Source organism: Leucoraja erinacea, chromosome 2, assembly GCF_028641065.1.
Source record: "Leucoraja erinacea ecotype New England chromosome 2, Leri_hhj_1, whole genome shotgun sequence".
NCBI lineage: Eukaryota > Metazoa > Chordata > Chondrichthyes > Rajiformes > Rajidae > Leucoraja > Leucoraja erinaceus.
The window spans coordinates 7,445,199-7,467,165 of NC_073378.1; the positions used below are offsets into that span (position 1 = coordinate 7,445,199).

The 21,967-nt window shown below is 44.7% G+C and overlaps 1 protein-coding gene across 8 annotated transcripts in view; it reads left to right on the forward strand.

The window, feature by feature from the left end:
• The window catches only part of zdhhc11 (zinc finger DHHC-type containing 11), a 216,467-nt gene that overhangs the window by 189,038 nt on the left and 5,462 nt on the right, over positions 1 to 21,967 (forward strand). For all 8 annotated transcript variants that reach the window (XM_055651430.1, XM_055651440.1, XM_055651466.1 and 5 more), the window contains 3 exons: positions 12,773 to 12,831; positions 16,171 to 16,279; positions 18,615 to 18,699. In XM_055651430.1, the coding sequence (XP_055507405.1) occupies positions 12,773 to 12,831; positions 16,171 to 16,279; positions 18,615 to 18,699 (253 nt within the window). The remainder of the gene's footprint in view (positions 1 to 12,772; positions 12,832 to 16,170; positions 16,280 to 18,614; positions 18,700 to 21,967) is intronic.

A 21,967-nucleotide genomic window follows, 5' to 3' on the forward strand; every position in this document is an offset into this window, starting at 1 on the left:
CTCTCTCTCCCTCCTTCTCTTTCTCCTCACTCCCTCTCTCTTTATCCCCCTCTCTCTCCCTCCCTCTCCCTCTCTCTCTCCTCCCTCTCCCCCTCCCCCTCCCCCTCTCTCTCTCCCCCTCTCCTCTCCCCCTCTCCCTCCCTCCCCCTCTCCCTCCCTCCCTCCCTCTCCTCTCCTCCCTCTCTTCCACTCTCCCCCTCCCCCTCTCCCCTCCCCTCCCCCCCCCTCCTCCCCTCTCTCTCCCTCTCCCCCCCCCCTCTCCCTCTCCCCTCGCTCTCCCCCCCCTCTCCCCTCTCCCTCTCCTCCCCCTCCCTCCCTCTCCCCCTCTCCCCTCCCCCTCTCCCTCTCCCTCTCCCTCTCCCCTCTCTCCCTCTCCCCCTCCCTCCCCCCTCCTCTCCCCCCCTCATCTCCCTCCCTCTCCCTCTCCCTCCCCTCTCCCTCTCTCCCCTCTCCCTCCCCTCCCTCTCCTCCCCCCTCTCCCCTCCCCTTCTCCCTCTCCCCCTCCCCCTCCCTCCTCTCCCACTCCCGATTTCCCCCCTATCTCTCCCTCTCCCTCTCCCTCTCCCTCTCCCTCTCCCCTCCATTATTTACTCTCTCCCTCCCTTCTGCTCGGCGGCTAATCACAGCGCTTCGTTCATAGAAACATAGAAAATAGGTGCAGGAGTTCGGCCCTTCGACCCTTCGAGCCTGCACCGCCATTCAATATCATGGCTGATCATCCAACTCAGTAGCCTGTACCTGCCTTCTCTCCGTACCCCCTGATACCTTTAGCCACAAGGGCCACATCTAATTCCCTCTTAAATATAGCCAATGAACTGGGCTCAACTACCTTCTGTGGCAGAGAGTTCCAGAGATTCACCACTCTCTGTCCTAAAGGATTTCCCCTTTATACTTAAACTGTGACCCATTGTTCTGGACTTCCCCAACATCGGGGGAACAATCCTCCTGCATCTAGCCTGTCCAACCCCTTAAGAATTTTGTAAGTTTCTATAAGATCCCCCCTCAATCTTCTAAATTCTAGCGAATAGAAGCCGAGTCTATCCAGTCTTTCTTCATATGAATGTCCTGACATCCCAGAAATCAGTCTGGTGAACCTTCTCTGTACTCCCTCTATGGCAAGAATGTCCTTCCTCAGATTAGGAGACCAAAACTGTACGCAATACTCCAGGTGTGGTCTCACCAAGACCCTGTACAACTGCAGTAGAACCTCCCTGCTCCTGTACTCAAATCCTTTTGCTATGAATGCTAACATTGACCCATATCTCGACTGTGAACCGCGCGGAGCGGAGGGGAGGGAGGGGTTTGGGGGGGGAAGTCGGTGTCTGCCAAGGCTAGTCGTGGTTTTGCCGTGCTCAAAAGTGCGCTTGTTCTGAGATTCTGGATGTCGGAGGTCCTCAGAAGAAGAGAAAAATCCGCCTGCAGGCCAGATAATTTCGGGTTATGAAGCATGTCTCGCCAAAGAAATGGAGGGGCTGCAGCCCCCCCCCCCCCCCCCTCCCGGTTCCGCAGCCCATGTTGTGGATTATCGTAGAGGAGGATTTGTCCCCTATCCTCACTGATTGGGGTCTGTTGGTCAGGAAGTCGAGGATCCTGTTGCTGAGAAGAGTGCTGACACCAAGTCAGGGAACAGAAGAAACGTGACCAAAGTTCCCCCTGCATTGTGGAGATTTTGCAGAATATACCTTCTCTCTAAGGTTTAAAATGCAATGGTTTGTAATAGGAAGTTTAGATTTAGCCAGAAGAGTTGAAGTCTAGATCTGGATAATTGATTTTTAAAATTCTCATCCAGCTTTTAAATTCTCATCAGCTCCATCCTCCTCATTCTCTGTACCTTCTTCCGATCCCACCACCCATCATCTTTCTTCCTTGCCCTTGTCGGCCAACACCCCCTATCTACATTAGTTCCATCTCCCTGTGTTTGGCCGACATCCTTCAGCACACAGCTAATCCCTTGTGTACAACTACTACTGACCCTGGTTTCAAATGTCTGCACTTTCACCCCTAATGATTTAATGCCTTAATTTGCCGCGGACTAGCGCCCGCCGGGGGCTTTGACCTCGAATTCGGGAGGGAAATGGAATGCAGGGGAGAGACAAGAACTTGCCTTCCATCACAGTGAGGAGGAGAGCCACTGTGATGGATGTTTATGTGAATAGTGTTGGTGTGTGTTTTGGTTCTTTTATTGTGTGGCTGCAGAAACTACATTTCGTTTGAACCTCATGTGAGGTTCAAATGACAAATAAAGGTATTGTATTGTATTGTATTGTATTGTAATTCTTTCCTGGAACTTTTTTGCCTCGCTTCCATGAAAATAACATATTTTGCATAATTTTCTATTATCTGCCCTAATATTTTGTAGTGAGAGTTGATAAGATAGAAACATAGAAAATAAGTGCAGGGGGAGGCCATTCGGCCCTTCAAGCCAGCACCACCATTCATTGTGATCATGGCTGATCGTCCCCTATCAATAACCTGCGCCTGCCTTCTCCCCATATCCCTTGATTCCACTAGCCCCTATAGCTCTATCTAACTCTCTCTTAAATCCATCCAGTGATTTAGCCTCCACTGCCCTCTGGGGCAGGGAATTCCATAAATTCACAACTCTCTGGGTGAAAAAGTTTTTTCTCACCTCAGTCTTAAATGACCTCCCCTTTATTCTAAGACTGTGTGGCCCCTGGTTCTGGACTCGCCCAACATTGGGACCATTTTTCTGCATCTAGCTTGTCCACTCCTTTTATAATTTTAGATGTTTCTATACGGAACCATGGAAACATGGAAGTGTAAGAAATAAAAATAAGGATAAGATCAATCAATCCCTCGTGCCTCCTCTTCCGTTTGATAAGATCACAGCTGATCTATTCCCTCAGCTCCATGTTACTACACTAACCGATATCCCTTGAATCTCTTGACATTCATACTGGCATTGCAATTAATGCTGCTGCCTCTCGGCTGCAGGGATCCCGGTTTGTTTCAAGTCTTTGTGGACTTTGCAATTTCTCTCACAGGACTGCTGTGGGTTTCCAGTGGGGGTTCCAGTTTCCTCCCACAACCTAGGTCGATTAATTGGCCACTGGAGGTTAATGCCAAAAAGAATCAAAGAGGTTGTGATGGGGGCGCGAGGGAGAATCGGATGCAGCGTTTCAGGCAATAAGTAGACAACGAGTGGGATTTAAGATATAAAACTTAACGAGTATGGAAGAATGCAGAAACAAGGAACTGCAGATGCTGGTTTACAAACAAAAACCAACACAAAGTGCTAAAGTAACTCATCGGGCCAGGCCAAAATGTCACCTGCCCATTTTCTCCAGAGATGTGTCTCTCTTCGGTGTGAACCAGCATCTGCAATTCCTTCCTACATGGGTTCTCTTGTAACCCTGGCCAACATTTATTCCAGCAATCAAAGGCCATGAAGAGACAATCATTTATTTGTTGCTTTTCAACAGTGACGGCTTTAGAGGAACCTAATTGACTGTAAAATGTCTTTGAACAGCCTGACATCATCACTGCCTGTTTGCCAAAGTATGCGGGGTAAAGCATTTTAGTAGCTGCTACATCGCCTTCAGATTTACAGTCTGGAACATTCATGTGTATTAGCATCGTGCACTGGGATTTTGTACCAGGCTGAAGTTCCCAAGGTTTCCATCTGGTTGGTGAGAAAGATTGAGGCTTAGAACGGCAACTGTTGGAAGCAATCAGTCCAGGAACTGCAGACGGAGCGGCACACTTTCACAGCGGTAGAGGTTCTGCCTCACCGCGCCAGAGACCCAGGTTCAATCCTGACCATGGGCCTTGTCTGTGTGTGGAGTTTGCACATTCTCCCTGTGACCACGTGGGTTTTCTCCGGGTGATCTGGTGTCCTTCCACATACAGGTGTCAGAGGTTATGGGGGGGGGGGGGGGGGGCGCAGGAGAATGAGGTTAGGTAGGAGAGATAGATCAGCCATGATTGAATGGCGGAGTAGACTTGATGGGCCGAATGGCCTAATTCTACTCCTATTCCTTATGATCTTATACTGCCCGACCCGCAGAGTAACTCCATCATAATGTGTCTATACCTGGAGAACACGGATAGGTGGCGTTTTGAGTTGGGCCCCTTTCACAGATCGAATACAAAACATGGCAAGACTGTGAAGAAGACAGTGATAGATTGCAGTGGAATATGCATAGACTGGGTACAAGGAAGGCAGATACATTTAATGCAGAGAAGTGTGAGATTCTGCCCTTTTGCAGGAAGAACATTGAATAACGGACACTGTTCTATAATAGGAACTGCAAAAAGCAGAGGGACCTGTGGGTATGAGAGGACACATATTTGAAAGTGGCAGGTACACAAAATTGCTGGAGAAACTCAGCGGGTGCAGCAGCATCTATGGAGCGAAGGAAATAGGCGACGTTTCGGGCCGAAACCCTTCTTCAGACCCTTCAGACAAACAAGAACTTTGAAAGTGGCAGAGCAGGTTGAGAATGCAGTAACAACAGCATGTGCAATGTTGTGCTTTTTCATAAGACCCATGGGGTACAAAGGCGGGGACATGTTGAACAGTAATACAATATTTTATTTTTTATTTTTTATTTATTAGAAGCAAATGTACAAGAGTAGAACAAACGGCATATAAAATGATACAGTTAATGTACAGCTTCGATTATGACTTTTTAGCTTAGAATTAGAAGAATAGAAAAGAGAAAGAAGAAGAAAGAGAAAAAGTGAGATGTGCAAAGATAGGACCCGTAGACTACCTAGTGTAGCCAAAGAGTGGGTAAAAGATAGAAAGATGAGAGGAATGGGAAAAATCAAACTTGTCTTAATGGACAAACAAGAACTTTTTTTATCAGAATATGGTCTCCATTTATTGACTATTTGAAGGGGCAGACTGGCTCGGCACGGGAACCTGACTGAAACTCGAATTAAGGATTAGATGAGATGTTATACTTTATAATTTACAAACTTATCTCCAATGTTGTATTTTTAGTAAATTATTCTTTTCTTCTTTATCATGCTATTTCCTCTTTTTTTTCTCTTTCTTATTTTCTATCTATATATTAAAAAAAATACCAGAAGCAGAGAATATCAATCGATAATATTAGTAGTGTAGGACCGATATACATGAAATGTTTTTAATATGATACTAGACCAAGTGAAGACCCGTTGGGTCTGCTCCCCCAATGGTGTGATCCCCAACCCAATATTCCACCATGCATCCGTCTCCTCCAATGGAACTGAAGCCGTTCTCAAAAGTAAGATTCCAGCACTGCCCTGCCTCCCTCAGCAGTGGATTTAAAAAAAAATCCAATGGCACCTTCCCTGCCTGCTGCAGCAGTGAAAAGTTCAGAGTGTTCCTGTCTTGCAACTTTGTTTCGAAGTGTGGTGGAAGGTGACATGTAAATGGAGTAGCCAGTTTATTTCTGAAATATGTGGGGAAGGGGGGGGGAGGATTTGATTAAAAACGTGTACTTCAACACGACGAAATGTAATGAGGAGCGGATACTTAGAAAGAAAAGCGAAATCTCTACTGAAATGGAAAAGATCTCGGAGATTGAGCGTCTGGATTGGGTGTGGCAATGAATCAAAGGAAGAAATGCAGCCGGCAGCCGTACATGCAAATGGATCCATTCCGATTGGACATCAGCGAGCATCGGCCATTCCGATTGGACATCTGCGAGTATCGGGCACGAATTGAAAGGCAGGAAGGGCGCCGGACGGCAGTCGGTCAGATGGCCCCAGAGTTTTATAGATATAAGATAGATAGATAGATAGATAGATAGATAGATAGATAGATAGATAGATAGATAGATAGATAGATAGATAGATAGATAGATAGATAGATAGATAGATAGATAGATAGATGTACCTGCCTCTAATAAAAATATTATTAAAAAAAAAAAAAAGAACTAAATAAAAAAGAAAGATAAAAGTGGTGATATACCTACCTGCCTCTCGTCCCTCCCCACCCACCTCACCCAACCTGTAGTTGGATTTAAATCCAAAGATTTTGTGCCACACTATCCTTGTAAAAAATCGGTAAAGGGTATCCATGTCTTGGAAAAATGATCTGTTTTTTCTGCCAAGACAAGTCTAATATTTTCAATATGTAGTGTGTTGGACATGTTTGTAATCCACATCTTAACAGTAGGGACTGATGTATGTTTCCAAAATTTAAGTATTCGTTTTTTCGCCATTATCAGGCCATAATTAAGGAAACGTCCTTGAAATAGTGATAGCTCAGAACAGGCTTCTGAAGTACCTAATACAAGTCAAGTCAAGTCAAGTCAAGTTTATTTGTCACATACACATACGAGATGTGCAGTGAAATGAAAGTGGCAATGCTCGCGGAACAACAAAACAACCAAACAAATTATAAACGCAATCATAACACACATATTATTTTACATAATAAATAATAGAAGGAAAAACGTTCTGTACAGTTAGCCCCTGGTGAGAAAGGCGTTTACAGTCCGAATTGCCTCTGGGAAGAAACTCCTTCTCAACCTCTCCGTTCTCACTGCATGGCAACGGAGGCGTTTGCCTGACCGTAGCGGCTGGAACAGTCCGTTGCAGGGGTGGAAGAGGTCTCTCATGATTTTGTTTGCTCTGGAGTTGCACCTCCTGTTGTATAGTTCCTGCAGGGGGGTGAGTGAAGTTCCCATAGTGCGTTCGGCCGAACGCACTACTCTCTGCAGAGCCTTCTTGTCCTTGGCAGAGCAATTCCCGAACCAGATGGTAATGTTCCCAGACAAGATGCTTTCCACCGCCGCTGCGTAGAAGCACTGGAGGATCCTCGGAGACACTCTGAATTTCCTCAATTGCCTGAGGTGGTAAAGGCGCTGCCTTGCCTTACTCACCAGTGCTGAGGCGTGTGATGACCATGTCATATCCTCAGAGATGTGGACTCCCAGATATTTAAAACAGTTCACCCTATCCACAGGATCCCCATTTATACTCAATGGAGTGTACGTCCTCGGATGATGTGCCCTCCTAAAGTCCATGATCAGCTTACTTTGATCCACAATACTTTGCCAACCTCAACTGGAGCACAGTGTTCCATTTAGTTCACCTAACTACAGGAAAGAAACCAAGGCATTAGGGATGGTTCAGAAAAGGTTGAGAGGGACTATCCCAAGGATGACACTCAACAGCCACAGGGATTGTTTCGAGTTGCTGAGCTTATATTTAGTGAGGAAGGAGATATGATGGAAGTATATGGAATGTTCAAGAGTCCTGATTCAGTGGACAACCATTCTCTTTGGTGAAGAGATGGGGGACTTGAGATCACAGGCGTAAAGCCAAAGAAAGAAAATTAAGAGCTCTATAAGTGCGGCTCGAAGTGCACAGCCTGCAGGATTGATGGCAGGTTCTAGTGTGGCCTTCAAGAAGGAGTTAGATAAATATATGTTGAAATACAATGTTCAAGACGACAGAAAATGGGCTGATGGATGGAATTAGAGTGGTGTTCCTGTTGAGAGCCAGCACAGACGTGATGGACCAAAAGACCTTTGCCTATGTTGTAATCATCCTATGAGTTTATTACACAGTTCATGAAGCAGATGTTTCTAGCAAGTAGAGTCAAGTCAAGTCAAGTCAAGTCAAGTTTATTTGTCACATACCCATACGAGATGTGCAGTGAAATGAAAGTGGCAATGCTCGCGGAACAACAAAACAACCAAACAAATTATAAAAACAATCATAACACACATATTATTTTACATAATAAATAATAGAAGGAAAAACGTTCTGTACAGTTAGTCCCTGGTGAGAAAGGCGTTTACAGTCCGAATTGCCTCTGGGAAGAAACTCCTTCTCAACCTCTCCGTTCTCACTGCATGGCAACGGAGGCGTTTGCCTGACCGTAGCGGCTGGAACAGTCTGTTGCAGGGGTGGAAGAGGTCTCTCATGATTTTGTTTGCTCTGGAGTTGCACCTCCTGTTGTATAGTTCCTGCAGGGGGGTGAGTGAAGTTCCCATAGTGCGTTCGGCCGAACGCACTACTCTCTGCAGAGCCTTCTTGTCCTTGGCAGAGCAATTCCCGAACCAGATGGTAATGTTCCCGGACAAGATGCTTTCCACCGCCGCTGCGTAGAAGCACTGGAGGATCCTCGGAGACACTCTGAATTTCCTCAATTGCCTGAGGTGGTAAAGGCGCTGCCTTGCCTTACTCACCAGTGCTGAGGCGTGTGATGACCATGTCATATCCTCAGAGATGTGGACTCCCAGATATTTAAAACAGTTCACCCTATCCACAGGATCCCCATTTATACTCAATGGAGTGTACGTCCTCGTAGGTGAGTGTACGTACCTCGTAGGTACGTCCTACGAGGTCACCTCGTAGAGTGGTGAACTGCTGATTCATGGGACCGTAAGAATCAAGAATCTTAGAGTCATAGGCATTGATCGTTGTAACAGGCCCATCGGCCCAATTTGCTCACACTGACCAACATGTCACATCCATACTTGTCCCACCTGCCTGTGTTTGGCCCGTATCCCTCTAAACCTATTCTATTCATGTACTTGCCTAAATATTTCTTAAACGTTGCGATAGCACCTGCCTCAACACCAACCACCCTTCATGTCAAAAATAACTTACCCCTCAGGTTCCTATTAAATCTTTTCCCCCTCACCTTAAATCTATGTCCTCTGGTTCTCGATTCCCCTACTCTGTAGCAATGTTACAAAATTTTGAGATTTTAAAAATCAAGTCTGCAATTTATCCCATCAGATAAAGCATAACAATAAGTTTAATTTGACACCAAATTCACTTTCATATCTCAAGTATTAAAAAAGTTATGGCCATTTTCATACTCGGAAATTAGCATCTTGTTCCCTATTGATTTTCAATGGACATTACAAAAAAGCTGTGATCTTGGATAGTCAAAAGCCCATTTCTTAAGGAAAGATTAACATTTTTAAGTAGCCTAAGTGTCCAAAGATTATTCACAAATAATTCACAATATAACATGATTTTTATATCTAATTTACATTAATTTATAGGCCAAATGGAAGGAATTTAGTGTTCAATTGCTGTAAATAAATGCCCATTTAAATCGGCTTTCTAGTGGGTTCATGTGGAACGCGCTGGTTTAGAACGTTGACATCGCGCTGGATTAGTGCCCTCAAATGCCGAGAAAAATACTGCGGGATATAAAAAGCCCAAAATGAACTACTCGCTATAGATAACTTGATATATAGGGTTATATATATGCCCCATTTAATGTAAAAATAAGGTACATACCTTTAATAGTTTGCTTTATAAAACCCTGGGGCTGCAAGAGGTTGCGGAGTGAACGAGAGCTTTTAAAACTATTATATCTATTATTCGAGGCCTATAAAACTAATAATAGCTTTTGCGACCGGGTCTTGCAGCGATTCTCCGTTAATGATTTACTAGGCTGAAGATCTGCGATTGGAACAGCCTAGTAAAAATCGCGTTTTAAACCCGCCCCCTCCAAACAGCGCCAAAATCACACACAAGGGGTGGAGCAGATGCTCAGCCACGATTCAGGTAGGTTTTGTAACATACCTATACTCTGGGCAAGAGCCTCTGCGCGTTTACCCGATCTATCCCTCTCACTATTGTGTACATCTCTATACGATCACCCTTCATCCTCCTGTTCTCCAAGTAATAGTCCGAGCCTCCTCAACCTCTACCTCTAGCTCAGGCCCTCGAGTGCTGGCAACATCCTTGTAAATCTTCTCTGTACCCTCTCCAGCTTGACCACATCTATCCTATAACATGGTACCCAAACCTGAACCCAATACACTAAATGTGGCCTCACCAGATTCAGATTCAGATTCAGATTCAATTTTAATTGTCATTGTCAGTGTACAGTACAGAGACAACAAAATGCATTTAGCATCTCCCTGGAAGAGCGACATAGCAAATGATTTGAATAAATAATAATAAGTGTCCGGGGGGGGGGGGTGGTGATTGGCAGTCACCGAGGTACATTGTTGAGTAGAGTGACAGCTGCCGGGAAGAAGCTGTTCCTCGACCTGCTGGTTCGGCAACGGAGAGACCTGTAGCTCCTCCCTGATGGTAGGAGGGTAAACAGTCCATGGTTGGGGTGAGAGCAGTCCTTGGCGATGCTGAGCGCCCTCCGCAGACAGCGCTTGCTTTGGACAGACTCAATGGGGGGGAGCGAGGAACCGGTGATGCTTTGGGCAATTTTCACCACCCTCTGCAATGCCTTCCGGTCGGAGACAGAGCAGTTGCCATACCATACTGTGATGCAGTTGGTAAGGATGCTCTCGATGGTGCAGTATAACTGCAACGTGACCTCCCTACTTCTATACTCAATACTCTGACTAATGAAAGCCTTTTTTGATCTGACCTTGAAACCTTGATCAATCTTGCAGGAGAAAAAAATACTGAGCAATTGTGGACCAATTGGCCTCTCCAGACTGCATGGCCATGCAATGAAATCATCGTTGATTCAATGGTGGCCTTGATTCCAGTTTTCCATTCTTATTGACACCCGTTCTATTCATTTATCAGTATATCCACCTTGAATACATTCCATATATTCAATGGCTCAGCGGCTTCAAACCCATTAAAGCTGACCCACAGGTGAAACGCTGTTGCCGTGTTTCAGCAGCTATGTTGTTCCTGGTGACAAGAAGATCCTGTGCTGGGTTTTATTGTTGAATCTTTGCAACATGTCATTTGGTCAAATACCCATGTAATATAATTCATAGTAAACAGCCCAAGGTACTTCAGTTGCGGGTGCTAAGGCAACAAAGGAGACATGGGAAGTTAGAAAAGACATGGATATAGATAATTGAGTTATCGGGTAGAAACATAGAAACATAGAAATTAGGTGCAGGAGTAGGCCATTCGGCCCTTCGAGCCTGCACCGCCATTCAATATGATCATGGCTGATCATCCAACTCAGTATCCCGTACCTGCCTTCTCTCCATACCCCCTGATCCCCTTAGCCACAAGGGCCACATCTAACTCCCTCTTAAATATAGCCAATGAAGTGGCCTCAACTACCCTCTGTGGCAGAGAGTTCCAGAGATTCACCACTCTCTGCGTGAAAAAAGTTCTTCTCATCTCGGTTTTAAAGGATTTCCCCTTTATCCTTAAGCTGTGACCCCTTGTCCTGGACTTCCCTAACATCGGGAACAATCTTCCTGCATCTAGCCTGTCCAACCCCTTAAGAATTTTGTAAGTTTCTATAAGATCCCCTCTCAATCTTCTAAATTCTAGAGAGTATAAACCAAGTCTATCCAGTCTTTCTTCATAAGACAGTCCTGACATCCCAGGAATCAGTCTGGTGAACCGTCTCTGCACTCCCTCTATGGCAATAATGTCCTTCCTCAGATTTGGAGACCAAAACTGTACGCAATACTCCAGGTGTGGTCTCACCAAGACCCTGTACAACTGCAGTAGAACCTCTCTGCTCCTATACTCAAAATCCTTTTGCAATGAAAGCTAACATACCATTCGCTTTCTTTACTGCCTGCTGCACCTGCATGCCTACCTTCAATGACTGGTGTACCATGACACCCAGGTCTCGCTGCATCTCCCCCTTTCCCAATCGGCCACCATTTAGATAATAGTCTGCTTTCCTGTTTTTGCCACCAAAATGGATAACCTCACATTTATCCACATTATACTGCATTTTTAGAAGGCATGAAGACACAGTGAGGCAGGGACCCGTGTTCAAGATGAATTTGTGGAGTTGCTGCCTCAGTATCAGAAACCTGAATTAGACTCTGACTTTGGGTGCTGTCAGTCTGGAGTTTGCATGTTTTCCCGGTGTCTGGTTTTCTCCACATCCCAAAGACTTGTGGGTTTGTAGGTCAATTACCCTCTGTAAAATCGCCCCTGATTTGTAAGATTACATGGTCCCATTCATATGGTCTTACGGCATTATCCCATTCATCACTCATCACTCTACGTGTTACAAACTTCTGCTTCTTAAAATTTGTAAACATGAAAGAGAAAGTGGGATTATATGGAACTAGCATTAAGGCTGCATTTGGAATATTGTGAGCATTTTGGGCACCATATCTGAGGAAGGATATGCTCGCTCAGGAGAAGGTCCAGAGGAGGTTTACAACAATGATCCCAGGAATGAGTAGGTTAACCTATGATGAGTGTTTGTCAGCACTGGGCCTGTACTTGCTGTGAGTTTAGAAGAATGAAGGGGGGGGGCCTCATTGAGAAAAAACAGAATAATGAAAGGCTTGGATAAAGTGGTTGTGGAGAGGGTGTTTCCACCAGTGGGAGAGTCTGGGACTGGAGGTCATAGCCTCAGAATTAAAGGACGTACTTTTAGGAAGTAGATGAGGAGAAATGCCTTTAGTCACAGGGTGGTGAATCTGTGGAAGTCTTTGCCACAGAAGGCTGTGGAGGCCAAGTCAGTGGTTATTTTTAAGGCAGAGATAGATATATTCTTGATTAGTAGGGGTTATGGGGAGAAGGCAGGAGAATGGGGTTAGGAGGGAGAGATAGATCAGCCATGATTGCATGGCAGAGTGGACTTGATGGGCCGAATGGCCCAATTCTACTCCTATTCCTTATGAGAAGTCGTGTGAACGGGTGATCGGAGGTTGGCATGAGCGCGGTGGGCTGAAGGGCCTTGTCCCGTGTTCTATCTCTAAACTAGATAGGGAGGAAGGAAGTCATCTGGATTCAAATTATGCTGAGGAGGCTGGAATTGTAGATTATTTTTCATCCATTCCTGCCTGGCTATCGTGGACTCGGTAGCCATAATTGGGAATTCATTCTCTCTGCAAAGGCTATTTATTTCTTATTGCTATTATTGTCATTCCAGGGTCTACCTGAGGCCAAGTCTCAACCTGAAATAGAGGTCACCACATCCTCCAGATTGAGGTAAGGTACTCAAATATGTGAAAAACATATTCTGTTATATTTGAAGGATTAAGCAAAATGTTGTCCAGTCAGGAGTTAAAAGGTAAAAATCTGTACCTGGTGCTTGCTCTACTTGCACCAAATACTTTGTAGTTGAAGGTATCTCATAGTTGTCTGGCATGGTGAGATTGTGCTACCTATCATGTAGATGATACACTGTACATCATTCATTCATCATCGTTGAAAACATTAGCGACACAGTGGTGCTGGTTTCCAACTGGAACAGTGACAGATACACCACACATCTCTGTCCTCCAGTTCCTGCGGACTTCCGCCACTGGAAGTATAGGATTTTGGTGTGTGTGCTTTATCATCATTCCTTACAATGCTATGTACGACAGTGATCGCAACTTCTACTGAAGTGTGGATGGCCATTGGCTCGCTAGAAGCTCATCCGCCCTTTGACAGGTCTTGTTTTTGGTCCTGCTGGGGGTCCACAGCCCCCTCCTCACCTGGCAAACCAGGTGGGGGAGACGGTTTAGTCGCCGACTATCCGACCATGGAGCAGGGATTACATGGGAACTCCCCCAACCTGATCTGAATCTGAACCTGTATATCATGGAGCATGCATTTGAAGCTGTCAAATGTTTATTGATGAAATGATGCCCGCATTAAGTTTTCCAAAGTTTTATACTTGCATGTTCAAGCCAAGGATAGACAGAAACTTACAAAATTCTTAAGGGGTTGAACAGGCTAGATGCAGGAAGATTGTTCCCGATGTTGGGGAAGTCCAGAACAAGGGGTCACAGTTTAAGGATAAGGGGGAAGTCTTTTAGGGCCGAGATGAGAAAAACATTTTTCACACAGAGAGTGGTGAATCTGTGGAATTCTCTGCCACAGAATGCAGTCGAGGCCAGTTCATTGACTATATTTAAGAGGGAGTTAGATGTGGCCCTTGTGGCTAAAGGGACCATGGGCTGTGGAGAGAAGGCAAGTACAGGATACTGAGTTGGATGATCAGCCATGATCATATTGAATGGCGGTGCAGGCTCGAAGGGCTGAATGGCCTACTCCTGCACCTATTTTCTAAGTTTCTATGTTTTAAACGTGCAGTAAAATACCTACACATTTTCACCCAAATTTTGTCTTGTGAGTTCCTTATTCCTATCTTCATAATTCAACCCGTGATTAGTTTATAAAAACTCAATGATTTTCTGTGACCCGTCAATATCCAGTTTTTATTTCTGTTTATGCAGATGTATTAAAAGAGTAATGCTGAGCTATCAGTCTCTGGTTTATGACGGTATTACTGTATACCTGGCCTTTTGGAAGGGTGCAGGAGAGATAGGTCTGTTCTTCCATTCCTCTGAATCATTACTGCAACTTGTTACTTCTGTGGGAAATAAGCTAGCAAAGTGGGAATCATGGACTTGAAGTTTTTTTGCAAAACGTTTTTGCAAATGCCGACCATTTACTTCAGATAGATATTAGATATGCCATTTATTGTCACTATACATGTACAATGAGATTAAAAGCAGCTCGTACTCAGTGCATACATATAATTTAGTACAAAAAAAAAGAAAAAGAAAACAAAACAAAAGGGGGAGGGGGGGGATAGGTGCACAATTCTGCGGCGCTATATACATATCTATAAAGGCAAAATGGTGAAGGATGAATAGGAAGTATTCTTAGGCAGATGTTTAAAGATTATATTAAATATTTAAAAAAAAAAAAAAAAGAGAGAATTTGGAAGTGAACAAGTATGACAGTGGATACTAGCCACAAAAAGCTGTAGTAACGCAGCGGCTCAAACAGCATCTTTGGAGGAAAGGAATAGGTGACATTTCAAGTCGAGACCCTTTTGCAGATGCGAAACGTCCACTATTCTGACCCGCTGAGTTACTCCAGTTTTTTGTGTCTATCTTCGGTTTCAACCAGTTCCTTCCAACACAGTGGGTACAGCATCTTTACTTCTGATATCAATCTTTGCTTTTGATTTCCCCAAAAGTCATTGGGAAAGTTAATTGTCTTGTACATTAGTGCCCCCTAATGTAAGATAGCAGGAAGGGATGTTGACTCTAGAGGTAGTGAGACCAGACTGATTCCTGGGATGTCAGGACTGTCTTATGAAGAAAGACTGGATAGACTTGGTTTATACTCTCTAGAATTTAGGAGATTGAGAGGGGATCTTATAGAAACTTACAAAATTCTTAAGGGGTTGGACAGGCTAGATGCAGGAAGATTGCTCCCGATGTTGGGGAAGTCCAGGAAAAAGAGTCACAGCTTAAGGATAAGGGGGAAGTCCTTTAAAACCGAGATGAGAAGAACTTTTTTCACACAGAGAGTGGTGAATCTCTGGAACTCCCTGCCGCAGAGGGTAGTCGAGGCCAGTTCATTGGCTATATTTAAGAGGGAGTTAGATGTGGCCCTTGTGGCTAAGGGGATCAGAGGGTATGGAGAGAAGGCAGGTACGGGATACTGAGTTGGATGATCAGCCATGATCATATTGAATGGCGGTGCAGGCTCGAAGGGCCGAATGGCCTACTCCTGCACCTAATTTCTATGAGAGCAAGTCCAGAAAATCCTTTTTTTTTAAACCAATAAGCAGATTATTTTAACTCCAATTTGGGTTTTCATTGAAAAACCCAGCATGTGTTATCTCATGAAGGAGAACATGGAAATAAGCAACACTTAAGTTTCCTTGTGTAAGAGAGGTGCCAGAATAACTTTGTCTTCCATCACAGTCTTCATCTTGGGTGGAAAGGTGTAAGGGGGAGAAATAACCCTCTGTAGAATTTTAACGTTATTTTTCAGTTCAGTTTAGTTTATTGCCATGTATACTGAGATACAGTGAAAAGCTTTTGTTGCATGTCATGCAATCAGCGGAAAGACATGATAACAATCGAACCATTTACAGTTTATAGATACATGATAAGAGAATAAGGTTTAGTGCAAGATAAAGTCCGATCAAAGATAGTCCCAGGGTCGCCAATGAGTTAGGTAGTAGTTCAGGACTGCTCTCGACTTGTGGTAGGATGGTTATATTGCCAGATAACTTGAAAATATGGAACCGTCTATGTGAAACCAGCAGGGAATCTAATGTCTACTGTGTTGCCTCTTCTACAGCTGTGTATTTTTCTTTATACATTAATTCTACTTGTGCACTGGATACCAATGAGTGTTTTTAACGAGTAGAGAATTCCACAAATAAATCCATTGGGTGTAATGACTAGATTAAAATTCATTGGTTATTGGGAAAAGTCAACGTATGATGAAACTTGGGATATGATTTTTTTAAAATGGAATGAACTCCTGTGGTTTTGTGCAGTTTTGTGATAATGTCCTTTCTTATTCCTCCAGTGGTTTAAAATACCAAGATCAAGGTCCGGTTGGCAGCAGATTGCCCAATGGAATCTGTCTCGAGGCGTCCAGTGTTTCCACAACTATAAGCTCCTCTCATAGTGGTCAGGTAAGGTTTAGATTCAATGATACTTTATTGTCACATGTACCTACGTACAGTGAGATGCTTTGTTTTGCACATGAGCTGGTAAAAATCGCTCAGCAGACCCCCATCACAAGAGTCGCCACGATTCCAGCGCTGACAATGTTACAAGGCTCAGTGATCGGCCCCGCCACTGTCGTGTCATCTGCAAATGTTATGATGGTGTTTGTGCTGTGGGTCGATATGCAGTCATAGGTATCGAGGGAGTAGAGGAGGGGGCACAGCACACAGCCTTGTGGAGCTCCTGTGCTGAGTGTCAGAGTGGGGGAGTAGTGGGGTCCCATCCTCACTGACTGCGGACGGTCCGTAAGGCAGTCCTTAACCCGGAGGCAGATGTTGTGTTCGAAGCCTAGGTTGGACAGCTTGTAGACCAGTCTATTGGGTACGTTGGTGTTGAATGCAGAGCTGTAATCCACAAATAGCAGTCTGTTCTAGGTGGATGGACAGGCTAGATGCAGGAAGATTGTTCCCGATGTTGGGGAAGTCCAGAACAAGGGGTCACAGTTTAAGGATAAAGGGGAAATTTTTTTGGACCGAGATGAGAAAAACATTTTTCACACAGAGAGTGGTGAATCTGTGGAATTCTCTGCCACAGAAGATAGTTGAGGCCAGTTCATTGGCTATATTTAAGAGGGAGTTAGATGTGGCCCTTGTGGCTAAAGGGATCAGGGGGTATGGAGAGAAGGCAGGTACCGGATACTGAGTTGGATGATCAGCCATGATTATATTGAATGGCGGTGCAGGCTCGAAGGGCCGAATGGCCTACTCCTGCACCTATTTTCTATGTTTCTATGTAAGAAGTTTATTGAACAGTTTTATCTTCAGCTGCAACCTGATGGACAAGATTCCACAGAAGAAGGTCTCTACAGAAGGCTCTTCAGAATGAGAGGCTATGTCAAAGTACCATCTGCGATCAAAAATGGACAGGAAAGATCTGGCAGAAAATAAATGAAAATGCAGATGCTGGAATATGAAACAAAATAGAAATTCTGGGTGAAGGAACATATATATCGCTGGAGGAACTCAGCGGGTCAGGCAGCATCTGTGTTGGGAAGTTTACACCGAAGATAGACACCGAAGAAGAGAGCGGTGAAACTGTGGAGTTCTCTGCCACAGAAGATAGTTGAGGCCAGTTCATTGGCTATATTTAATAATAATAATAATAATAATAATAACTTTATTTATAAAGCGCTTTTAGACAACATCAGTTACCACAAAGTGCTGTACATGGGAAGTCAACAAAAAGTTATTACAAACTACTAAAACCATTAAGACGACAGGACTATAAAAACAGTAAAAATTAAAAGACATTAAAAGCACTAAAACAGGAACAATGTCTCAGCCAGTGTCGAAAGCCAGTGAATAAAAGTGAGTTTTTAGGGAGGATTTAAAGATGGACAGTGAAGGGGCCTGTCTGATCTGCAGCGGCAAGGTGTTCCAGAGTGCCAGGGCAGCAACAGAAAAGGCTCTATCCCCTCTGAGCTTCCGCTTAGACCTTGGTAGGGAGGGAGTTATATGTGGCGCTTATGGCTAAAGGGATCAGGGGGGATGGGGAAAAGGCAGGGATGGGATACTAAGTTGGATGATCAGCCATGATCATATTGAATGGCGGTGCAGGCTCGAAGGGCCGAATGGCCTACTCCTGCACCTAATTTCTATGGTTCTAAAATGCTGGAGTAACTCAGCAGGACAGGCAGCATCTCTGGGTAGAGGGAATGGTTGACATTTCGGGTCAAGACCCTTCTTCAGACTGACAGGGAAACGAGAAATATAGAAAGGTAAGCTGTGAAAATGAGAGATCAAAGGGGGCAAAGTTCAAAGAAAAATGTAGTATAGATCATTGTTAGTCTGGGGAGGGTGATAACGCAGCATTCTAAGTAAAACATTTTGATTGGCCTCCTCAAAATATATCTATCATTTTGAACAACTATTGACTCACCATTGCATATTGCATAGAAAATCACAAATTTAAATCCAATTGAGTGAAAAAGTGTTCTTCATTCCATCAGGATGAAGAGGGAACTTGGCAGCATTGTCCTGGCCAATATGTAACCCTCACCTTGCCTAAAAAACCCCAAATCTAGCCATTATCATGGTTGTTTACAGCAGTATGTATAAATTAGTGGCTCCATACAACATTTTAAAAAACATTTGGGACTCCTGGATGAGATGAAAGGCAGTAGATTTATGCAAGTCTTTCTTGGAGCAAGAGTTGTCAAGTATTGTCTCAACTATTAGATGTATATAGAACAGATGTTTACAATCCACTCCATTCAATCATTTCTCGTGCGTCTGTTTCCAGTCATTGAATACGAAGATCAAAAATGGTTCGAAAGGGGCTTTTCACCTCGATGAGACCAAGTTCGCTTCAGAGAGGACATCCGCTGGTAAGAAATACATTTTTTAGAAAGTCTGTCACTTCTTCTTTTGTGTGGCATGCACAGCTTAAAGTTGTAGGACAACTTGTTCTATTTGATCTTCCGTTTGTGCACGTCTAGTTGATTGCATTAGTCGAAACAGGGCGGACCACGTGAAGGTTGCAATCTCCCACCCCAGTCTGTCACTGCAAGACTTATACTGCAATGCTATTTTCTTTAAACAGTCCCAAAAATATTCCATTGTCGGAGTAGTTATAATCATACTGTGTAGGACAGAACTACAGATGTTGGTTTATTCCGAAGATAGACATAAGGGTCTCGACCCAAAATGTCATTTGCTCCAGAGATGCGGTTTGATCTGCTGAGTTACTCCAGCATTTTGTGTCCATAATCATATTGTGAAGTGTTCTTTCTATTTCTGCACATTTTTTACCCACTAATTATTTATCTAGTTCTCCTTTGAAGGTTGTGAGTAAATCTCATTCCAAAGGTTCAAAGGTTCTAAGGTTATTAGTCACAAACACCAATTGGTGTAGTGAGATGCGGTTTGCCATTGCAGCACATATACAAGAATACAACATAACAATAATAAAGAAATTTAAACATAAAAACATCCCCCCACAATGGTTCCCATTATGAGGGAAAGCACAATGTGCAAGCCCCATCCCCATGGCCACCCATAGTCGGGCCTATTGAGGCCTCCGCAGTCGCCTTTGCAGAGGCCCGATGTTTCAGGCCGTTCTCGCCGGGTGATGGTGCTCCGGCGTCGGGAGAACCCTCACAGCGATCTGGGACACCTGGAACGGCCGCTTCCGAAGCCGACAGGCTGCGCTGGATGGAGCTCCACCACTGGTGATCTCGGCGAGAGATCCCAGGCTCCCGATGTTAAAAGTTCAGCGCCACCGCCCGCTCCACAGACCCACAGCTCCGCGACGTTTTTATCGGCGGTCCCAGCATTCCGGAGTTCCAAGCGCAGCGACCGGGGCAAGGCATCGTTCCGCTCCGCGATAGCGCTCCAGCGCTGTGCCGCCGCCGAAGCCGAGGTTCTGGCCGGTCCCCTCAGGACGGGTCAAAGGTGCTGCTCGGAGAAAAGCCGCCTCTCCGACCAGGTAGGGACCCTGAAAAGCAGTTTCCCCCCCACCCCCCACATAAAGAAGACTCGAGCTCCAAAAAACAAAACACTCAACTCACTAAACATGGAAAAAAGAGGTGAAAAACGGACAGTTGCAGGCTGGGCAGACATACCCATACAGGACGGCGCTCCCTATTTCCCCAACTTTATCAGGGAATGCTATACAGATCGCCATATTAAATACACAAGCTGTTTTGTTAAAATAACCTCATTAACACTAACATTGAAATCTGCCTCCTCTGGTATATCACCCTCTTGCAAGTAAAAATTGTTTCTCCTGATTTTGAACCTCCTCATAAATTTGAAAACTTTCATTAGAGAATGTATAGAATGTAGTCATTTGTAAGGCAGCACTGTGGTACAACTGGTAGAGCTGCTGCCTCTCACGGCACCAGAGCCAGGTTCAATCCTGACCTCAGGTGGAATTGAATTGAATACCTTATAGTCACATATGACAAGTCACAGTAAAATTCTTTGCAGGCAAATAGTTGCTCATAAAGGGCCCTTACAATGTTACAAATTCCTCTCGCCTCCCGCCATGCCAGTTCCCCCTTTGTTCTTCCTCACCCCTCCCCTCCATCACAGCCGTCCCCTGTTAAAGAAAACATTAAAACATAACACAAAATTGGGTAAGACAATCAAGACTTTATTCAAAGCACCAAATACAGTGATCACTGGGATCAATATACAGAATTTTCCTTTGATGTTTGGTTTATTGCAGCGGCACTTTCGAAGTTTTCCTTCTTCCAAATATTCATAACAAATATCCATCATGCACCTTCGAAAGACAGAGCAGAGTAAAGACAGCCCAATTCCACACCATTACAGATAAGCAAACGTCCTGCTAAGGGCCTGTCACACTTTCACCACCTTTTTTACTCGTGGACATTTTTCATCAGGCTAGAAAAAAACGCCCCGACCTACTTTGATGCCACGAGTACCTACGACTAGCATCACGGCCCGCTACGACCTACCTATGACCTCCTACGACCTCGTGACCACCATGCTGCGAGTACGAGTCGAGGGCAAACGCAGCAGGGGTCGTGAATTAGGTGGTGAAAGTGCGGCAGGCCCTTTACCCTCTCAACCTTATTTTGTTTTACGATTGCCATTTGTCCTTTGACAACAGAGAATGGAATGTGACTAAAGTAGGCTGCAGTGAGTATGAGTTACACATGCTCAGATTCAACCATTAAAGCACAGAATTATTATAACACTTCAAGAGGACTTTAAGCATTTTTTAAGCACTCTATCCCTATCTCTATCCCTCTTGAAGCTTTGCAATTTATCATTGACATCCCCCACACCGGGTCACCGTTGCTCTTCCCCCCCCCCTCACAGCGGTCCCTCCACGCCGGTACCTCCCTTTGTTCCTTCCCTCGGCAGCGACGTCCTCACTTCACGTGTCCTTCCTCGTCTGCAAATTGGCGCCATCATCGACCGCCTTCATGTTCTCCGTCTGCTCTGAAGACGTCCCAAAGACGTGCGGATTTATATATTAATTGACTTCTGTAAATGGCCCCAAGTGTGTAGGGAGTGAATGGGGAAAATGGGACAACATAGAACTAGTGACAAGGGGTCACAGGACAAGGGGTCACAGCTTAAGGATAAGGGGGAAATCCGTTAAAACTGAGATGAGGAGAACTTTGTTCACACAGAGAGTGGTGAATCTCTGGAACTCTCTGCCACAGAGGGTAGTCGAGGCCAGTTCATTGGCTATATTTAAGAGGGAGTTAGATGTGGCCCTTGTGGCTAAGGGGATCAGAGGGTATGGAGAGAAGGCAGGTGCGGGATACTGAGTTGGATGATCAGCCATGATCATATTGAATGGCGGTGCAGGCTCGAAGGGCCGAATGGCCTACTCCTGCACCTAATTTCTATGTTTCTATGTTTTAGTGTGAGTAATGGTCAGCATGGATTCAATGGGTAGAAGGGACTGTTTCTATGCAGCTTTCTCTTCTACTGAGGAAAACATTTTTCACACAGAGAGTGGTGAATCTCTGGAATTCTCTGCCACAGAAGGTAGTTGAGGCCAGTTCATTGGCTATATTTAAAAGGGGGTTAGATGTGGCCCTTGTGGCTAAAGGGATCAGGGGGTATGGAGAGAAGGCAGGTACAGGATACTGAGTTGGATGATCAGCCATG